Raw genomic sequence first — 8741 nt, 5'->3', positions numbered from 1 at the left:
GGGAGAGGGAGAGGGAGCGGGAGCGGGAGCGGGAGCGGGAGCGGGAGCGGGAGAGGGAGCGGGAGAGGGAGAGGGAGAGGGAGAGGGAGAGGGAGAGGGAGAGGGAGAGGGAGAGGGAGAATGAATACACATTGGAGCTGGGACTTGGAGCATGGCTCAGCAGTTAAGAACACTGGCTGCTTTTCCAGGCAAAATCCCTGGAATTCAATTCCCAGAACCCACATGGTGGCTCACAGCTGGCGTAACTTCAGTCCTTGTCTGGCCTCTGTAGGTGCCAGGCATGTATATGGTACAGTCACACACAGAAAATACATTTTAAAAAAATCAAGAAATGTTACCACAAAGATTTCAAATTATAACAATCTGAAAAACTGATATTTGGAAACATGTTAGCGTCAGCACTGAGGGGGCTGAGGTAAGGCCATGGTAAATTCAAGGCCATGCCACATAGACAAATGCAGTCTCACTAAATCACGAAGTCGGCCATGGTGACACACAGCAGTGTCAGGAGTTCAGTCATACTCAGCTACAGTGTAGATTCGAGGCTAGCCTGAACTACATGAAATCCTGTCTCAAACAAACAAGCAAGCAAGCAAAAATGAGTGGGGAATGGAAAGTGCGTGTCACACAACATGAGGTCTAAGCTCCACCTTGCAGCATCCAGCTAAGAGAGCTGAGCGAGGTAGGTGTGGTGGCACATGCCTTCAGTACCAGCATCTGGATGACAGGTGTGGGTCCTCAGTAGGCCTGGTCACTATAGTGACCTCTAGGCCAAACAAAGCCACATAGTAAGGCCCTCTCTCAAAACCAGTAACAGAGGAACACAGGCAGAGCAGCACACGGCTGTAACTCTAGTGTTCTGGAGATAGAGGCAGAGAGGGTCCTGGGCTTGCTGGCCAGTGTAGACAAACGAGAAAGCTCTAGGTTTAGCAAGAGAACTCCGTCTCAGAAACTGAAGTGAGAGGGCTGGGCAGAGAGCAAGTTTCTGTTAAAGGAACTTGCTGCCAAGCCCCCCTGACTTCAAATCCCTAAGCCCATATGGTGGAAAGAGAAAACCAACTCCCAAAAAAAGTCCTCTGACCTCCACATACACTGTGCCATGTATACACATGTGGGTTCACATGCACACATGCACACATACAAGTAAGAGAGAGTGACTGAGAAAGACATCTGATGTCCATTTCTAGCCTCCACAAACAGGTAAGCACACATATGGACACTAACACATGAAACACACTCATCCCAATATATATATATCAAGGAAGGGGGCTGGAGGAGGAAGAAAGGAAGGAAGACTTGTTTGCTGGCTATACACCTTCAGTGGGTGACTGTAGGGTTAAGGGAGTATTTACCTCATTGCCAAGGAACTAGCAAGTGTTTGCCACCTTGTATCTGCCTCCTTTTAACTTTAATATGACTTATTATGTTTAATGTGCGTGCATGTGCGTGTGTGCGTGCGTGTGTGTGTATATATACATATATACATATATATGTGTATATATATATACATATATACATATATACATATACATATATACATATATACATATATACATACATACATACATACATACATATATATATATATATATATATATATATATATATATATATATATATATGCATGCGCACACGTGTGTGTGTGCATGCGCGCCTTGGATCTCTCCAGAGCTGGAGTTACAGAAGTTCTAAACTGCCTGGCATGGGTACTGGGATGCAAACTCAGGCCCTGTGCAGGAACAATACATATGGTTAACAGCAGTCATGCCCCAGCCTTCCACCGCTTATCTTGAAGAGTTTAGTGGATAAACCTAGTCTGGCCTGTTGCCCTTGGCAGTATCTTTCCTGGCCTATAGCAGGTATCCTCCCAGGATCTCTCTCACCACCAGAAGTGAGGACATGGAAAGCAAGAGCAGCCATAAAGTAAGAAAAGCGCACCGGGCAGTGGTGGCGCATGCCTTTAACCCCAGCACTTGGGAGGCAGAGGCAGGTGGATTTCTGAGTTCAAGGCCAGCCTGGTCTACAGTGTGATTTCCAAGACAGCCAGGGCTACACAGAGAAACCCTGTCCCGAAAAAAAAAAAAAAAAAGACAAGTAAGAGAAGCACCAGCCTTGGCAGAGTCCCCAGACGTCCCTGTGACAACCCTTCCAACTGCCCAGCAGTACCTTATGATGAACAGAGGGTCTTCCCGGATTTTGCTGGCCATGTCAAGAAGGGAATTGGCACCCGATGGGGCAAAGATTGAGCCCGGGAGGAGTCCTGTCTCAGAAGAGCAGCCGGCTTCCCGCTCCTCCATCTTCTCAAAAACATACTTGTCAATGGGGCGCCCCAGCAGGTATTCGTCACGGTTCACCATGCCACCTGGACCTTGGTACATCCAATCCAACTTTTCTTCTTTTTTCCTGGTTTGAAAAAGAAATAAAGGACACAGAGACAGACAGAGAGAGAGACGGAGAGAGAGAGAGACGGAGAGAGAGAGACGGAGAGAGAGAGAGACAGAGAGAGAGAGAGAGAGAGAGAGAGAGAGAGAGAGAGAGAGAGATAAGAGACATTAGACACATACTTACTCAAAGGGAGGGGAAGGTAGGTAGGGTCCTGTTGAGCTCCACACAGGACCTGACCCAGTCAGCACTGGGCCTCTCTGCAGACCCCTACTGGAGGCTAAACAACATTTCTGACTTGGCAGACAGACAGGAAGCAACAAAGCTTACAAATAAATGAAGAGATACTTTTCACAATCCAGGAGGAAAAACCAGAATCTTTCAGCTAAGGCATGGATTTTTTTGTTTTGTTTTGTTTCGTTTGTTTTTGTTTTTGTTTTTTGAGACAGGGTTTCTCTGTTTATCCCTGGCTGTTCTGGAACTCACTCTGTAGATCAGGCTGGCCTCGAACTCAGAAATCCACCTGCCTCTGCCTCCCAAGTGCTGGGATTAAAGGCGTACGCCACCACCGCCCGGCCAATGACCAACTTCTTATCCACACAAATGCTGCATTACAGCCCGACGCCACGCTGCACTAGGGAGCAAACCCAGGGCTTTGGCCATGCTAGGTAAGCACTCACACGAATAAGCTCGTGGGTTTTCATTTGCTTTATTTATTTACCATTAGTGTGTGTATAATGAGGAGGGGTATATATATCACAGTATGCATGTGATGGTCAGAGAGGACAACCTTCAGGAATCAGTCTCTCCTTCCAGGGTCATCTGGCAAGTAGCCAAGGTTAGGTTTGAACTCCTTCTTCCCAAGTGCAGAGATTTCAGGTGTGTACAATTAAGCCAAGTGGCTTTGTTTGTGACAAGATCTTCTGTTTTATAAATGTGTGTGTGTGACTACTGTGTATATGTGCAACACAAGGATTCCTGACACACGTGGAGGCCAGAACTAGACTGGGCAGCTGTGAGCTGTCTACCATGGGTGCTGGGAATGAACTTGGGTCCTCTGCAAGAACACTATACGTTCTTCAACTTTGAGCCACCTCTCCAGTCCTTAACTACCTAATTAATATGTATGTATAAGCAATGTGCATGAGGTACTCAGGAAGCCAGAGGAGGGCATGGGAACTCTTAGACCTGGAGTTACAGGTGATTGTGAGCACCCATGTTGGTGCTGGGAACCGAACCTGGGTTCTCAGCAAGAGCAATAAGTGCTTTTAACCATTGAGACATCTCTGTAGCCCTTGTTATTGTTGTGGTGTTTGCTTTGTTTCTGAAGGGTTTCATTGTTATTTAGGCTAGCCTCAAACTTGAGATGTTCTTGCCTGGGCCCCCAGTTTGTTTTTATTTGTTTATTGGTTGGTTGGTTCTGGTTTTGAGACAAGGGCTCCCTGTACAGCCTTAGTAGGCCTGGAACTTGCTATGTTACAGACATCCTCCTGCCTCTGTCTCCTGAGTGCTAGAATTAAAATCAAGTGCCACCACACCCAATTCTCTCAAGTCTTGCTATGCTGTCCAGGCTGGCTCTGGATGCCAGTGCTTCCAGGGTTCTGTGCTCTGCCTCCTGAGTTCTGACATTTGCCACAGCACCTATCTGAGGGGATTTTAAAAGCACATGTTGACTAAAGAAAAACAACAAGCCTAATAAAGAACATGTCTGAGATGACCGGCCACACTTCACCTTGTGAGCCTGCTACTCACAGGGCCAGTAAATAAGTTAATAAGTTACACTTGTAAGAGGTTTCTCACCACATCTCCTGTGCCAGACAGATAAGTAAGGCCAGAGAGATAGAAAAGGGTTGCTCAGTGGCTACCGGGTGAGGCCCAAAGGTCAACAAATCATGGGGGGAGGGAGGGTGACCAAGTGACTGAGAGACAGAGACCCAAGGTGGAATCCGCCTGCTCTGCACCTGCACGCACAGAGGCAAGGAGCTTGAGGGGGCGGGGGGATAAACTGAAGACCAATTAGCATGACGCAGAACACCGGTGCCAGACAGCTGAAGAATCTCACTGGGCAAAAGGAAGGGGCCATGTGCAGTTAAGATGAGAGAGAATCCACTAACAGAAAGGGGTGGAGAGTGAGGGACTGGCAGCAGAGCCAGCAGCCTACAATTAAAGAATAAAACGCTTCTGGGGAAAGGAACTGAGAGAGGAAGGCACACGCTCTTTGCTTTTGAGATATTGGTCTTACCACATAGCCAGCCCTTGTGAGTGATCTATCCAGTCATAACTCACCCGGGCCTAAAATATATCTGAACGGGAGAGTACCTGCCCAACATGTATGAGGCTCTGAGCTTAACAGAGAGTGGGGGGAGCCCAGGGCACCTATGAGTTCTAGAGTTGGGCTCTGAGGGACACATCACAGAACTTGGCTTCTGGGTTCACCATTAGCCAGAACTGGGGAATTCTGGACAGGCTGCTTCTGTACCTTCATCTCTAAAGCACAGCCATGAACCACTGCCCTTCGCTGTTTCCCCGAGGCTTCAAATGAGATGCTATTTGAAGAGAAAACATGTAAAAACAGAGTAGTGATCCTCTACATTTTTGGTTTTGCTAACACAAAGGGTATAGAGTAGGTTCTCCATTAAAAGTGAACATTAGCACCGGGCAGTGGTGGCGCACACCTTTAATCCCAGCATTTGGGAGGCAGAGGCAGGAGGATTTCTGAGTTCGAGGCTAGCCTGGTCTACAGAGTGAGTTCCAGAACAGCCAGGGCTACACAGAGAAATCCTGTCTCAAAAAAAAAAAAAAAAAAAAAAAGTGCACATTAGCTTCACCCAGGGTGATTTAAAACATACAGATGGCACATGCTGGTAATGCCAGCATTCAAAGGAGGCAGAGGCAGGAGGAGCAGGAATTCAAGGGGTTCTGCGATACAACATTTGAGGCCTGCATGGGCTATGTAAACTACCTCAAAAGAACAAACAAATCAGGCCAGAAAGACAGGCCTGTGGATAAAAGTGTCTGCCACCAAGCCTGACAACCTAAGTTCAGTCTCTGGAAACTACAGAGAGGAATGAGAGGTACAACTCTACCAAGCTGTCCTATGACTTCCACACGAGTGACATAGAATTGGGGATTTAGCTCAGTGATAACAGTGCTTGTCTAGCAAGAACATGGTCCTGACTTCAGTCCTCAGCTCTGGGGGGTGAGGGGGTGGAGGGATTACAGAAAAGGCCAAAAAAACCCTACCAGGGATCCCCATTGTCTCCTGAAGCCCCTTCTATCCCACAGGAACTAGATGAGATAGGACTGTCCATCTTTATCTACTTAATGCAAGAATCAACTATCACTGTCCAGGAACGGCAGCGAGGTGACACTATCAGCAAATACTAAGACATACTCTACTGCTCTGTGGTAGACTGCTTGCCTCGCATGCCTGAGGCCTTGGGGTTGAGCCCCAGTTCTGAAAGGGATCTGGAGATTTTCAAGTATGTATATGAGAGGTCTTCTTTGCTCTGAGAACAAATGAACGCACTACAAACACAGAAAAGATCATCTGGAGAGATGGGCTCAGCAGTTAAGACCACTGGCTGTTCATCCAGGAGCCCTGAGTTCGATTCCCAGCAACCACATGGTGGCTCACAACCATCTGTAACGGGATCTGATGCTCTCTTCTGCCGTGCAGGTATACATGCAAACAGAGCACTCACATACATGAGTAAATAAAGCTTAAAAGAGGACCTGAACCCCAAGGGTGGAGTCAAATCATTAAATCAATGGTGCTTAATTAGATAAAGTCAAAGCCTGTGACTATACAAGGCATTGAACCCAGCCAAGTGCACGAGTAAACCCTCTACGAAAGCTGAGGTGCTACCAACTGCCGCAGGGTCCTGCAGGCCAGCCTGCCTTTCTGAGTCCTGAATATTGGTTTCTTCCCTCTCTCTTCTGTCTTTCTTTTGGATGCTAACCAGGCCTAAGTGTGCTTTCCCTAGCTCTTTGGGCTGCCTTACCTTTTCCTAAAGATTCCCTCCCCGCCTTGAGGGTGTGTACAGCCATGAAGCTGACCTCCATGCCAGCTTATCCCAAACAGGAGCGCTTTTGCCATTCTCCTCTAGGAGATTTATAGTTTTGTCTGCCTTGGTTTTAAACTCTTAACAAATTATCCTCAAACTTAAAAAAAAAGATCATGAGAGACAGGAAACTTGCAATCTCAATGCTTAGGAGGTTAAGGCAGGAGGAGACCAGTCTAGGCTATAACATGAGACCCTGTCTGCATTTTTTTTTTAATTTTTTTTGGGGGGAGGGGTTTCGAGACAGGGTTTCTCTGTGTAGTCCTGGCTGTCCTGGAACTCACTCTGTAGACCAGGCTGGCCTCGAACTCAGAAATCCACCTGCCTCTGCCTCCCAAGTGCTGGGATTACCACCCAGCTCTGTCTGCACTTCTTTTTTTTTTTTTTTTAATTATTTTATTTATTTCATGTATATGAGTACACTGTAGCTGACTTCAGACACACCAGAAGAGGGCATCAGATCCCATTACAGATGGTTGTGAGCCACCATGTGGTTGCTGGGAATTGAACTCAGGTCCTCTGGAAGAGCAGTCAGTGCTCTTAACCGCTGAGCCATTTCTCCAGCCCCTGTCTGCACTTCTTAAAAGGCTGTTTTTGTTGTATGTATTTTGTCTACACATATGTGCACCACATGTGTGCAGTACCCTCAAAGGCCAGAAGAGGGTGCCAGACATTCTGAAACTGGAGTTCTGTTTTTGGTTTTTTTTTTGGTTTTTTTTTTTTTTTTCGAGACAGGGTTTCTCTGTGTAGTCCTGGCTGTCCTGGAACTCATTCTGTAGACCAGGCTGGCCTCGAACTCAGAAATCCACCTGCCTCTGCCTCCCAAGTGCTGGGATTAAAGGCGTGCGCCACCACCGCCCGGCAAAACTGGAGTTCTGAAGTAATTACAGACACTGGTGAGCAGCAGTATACGCTGGGAATCAAACCTGCCCTCTGCGAGTTCTCTTGACAAATGAACTATCACACTAGCCCCAAAATATGGAAGTAAATATTTTAAAAACAAAACAAATAATTCATGTTCTTCTTCTGTTTTTGTATTAATGCTGGCCTTATTTTCTTTTTGTTGTTATGATAAAATACCCTGACAAACGCAACTTAAGGGACAGAGGGCTTATTCTGGCTCACAGTTCAAGGTACAGTCCATCACAGTGGAACCAAGGTGACAGGAGCTGAGCAGCCAGTCAGTCACACCACCTCCCCTCCCCGAAAGTGCTCAGCTGCTGAGTCTTCCACAGTTTGGGAGCCCCAGCATAGACAAGACTCCTGCTACAGCCAAGATGGGTCTTCCCACTAACTGACAGAATCAGATAATCCCTCACAGATGTGCCCAGAGACCCATCTTCCAGGTGATACTGGATTCTGTCAAGTTTCACCATTAACAGTTACCATCACCATTCCCTAAATACGTGGTATTTCATTTAAAAGTTCTATAAACTTCATTCACTGTAAAATATCAGAACCTTCCCAATCCATTTCTTTAGAAAATGGGGTTTTCTCCCTATGTATAAGCCATGATGAAATGTTCATGTACTGAAACTGAGCCTCAACACACAACTATGGATGTAACAGCTCCCTCTGCCATGACATTAAGGAAAAGCCCACATATTCCCCAGGGAACGTGGCCACATCTCACCCCAAAGGCTTGCCCACGAAACATGAACAAGGAGAACAGCAGAGATGGCTCTAATACAACCTGTCTGCAGTTTCTGTACCATCCTGATTTAGGAATGCACTATAAAATGTATCTCATGCTTTTTCATGAGATAAGTAGGGTAATTATCTACTGTGACTGCCCTACAGTGTCCAAGAAACTGACCAAAGGTAAAATTCAGCAAGACCATTCATAACTACAACAGGATTTTATTGACAGATACCCTATCTACTTCTTCACACAGTTACCCACTGCCCCCAAGATAACCTTGTAATTCCCTCACAAAGGCCTCAGGGAGCATGAAGACAGTGATTCTTTGTCACAGTCAAGGTTATCTGTCCACTGTCTCGTGGGAGCATGGCCTACACTCGTTTGGTTACACATTATCATGTATGGACCTCAATGACCCTTACAGACTCGGGTATTACGACTTCCCGGGTCCTACTGAGATGTCAAGGCTCCCAAACCTTCTCTCAGGTATGCACTCAGGACACACAAAGCGAATCTTAGAATCAAGTTGCTCAGGTTGCAGAATCCACGTGCTGAGCCGAGCCACTTAACTCTTACGAGGCACCTGGATCAGGCAAGCATCCTCAGCACAGCCGTTCCCCACACACCACCACAGCCCTTCCCCACACACCACC

General features: G+C 46.8%; 1 protein-coding gene across 1 annotated transcript in view; it reads right to left on the bottom strand.

Annotated features, from left to right (window-relative positions):
- The window catches only part of Cwc25 (CWC25 spliceosome associated protein homolog), a 25563-nt gene that overhangs the window by 13094 nt on the left and 3728 nt on the right, over positions 1-8741 (bottom strand). The window contains exon 3 of the mRNA XM_028754988.1: positions 2167-2403. Within this exon, the coding sequence (XP_028610821.1) occupies positions 2167-2403 (237 nt within the window). The remainder of the gene's footprint in view (positions 1-2166; positions 2404-8741) is intronic.

Source organism: Grammomys surdaster, unplaced genomic scaffold (genome assembly GCF_004785775.1).
Source record: "Grammomys surdaster isolate TR1022 unplaced genomic scaffold, NIH_TR_1.0 126048, whole genome shotgun sequence".
Lineage (NCBI taxonomy): Eukaryota > Metazoa > Chordata > Mammalia > Rodentia > Muridae > Grammomys > Grammomys surdaster.
Note: the sequence above shows the minus strand (reverse complement) of the source record. Positions and strands in the feature narration are given on the sequence as shown.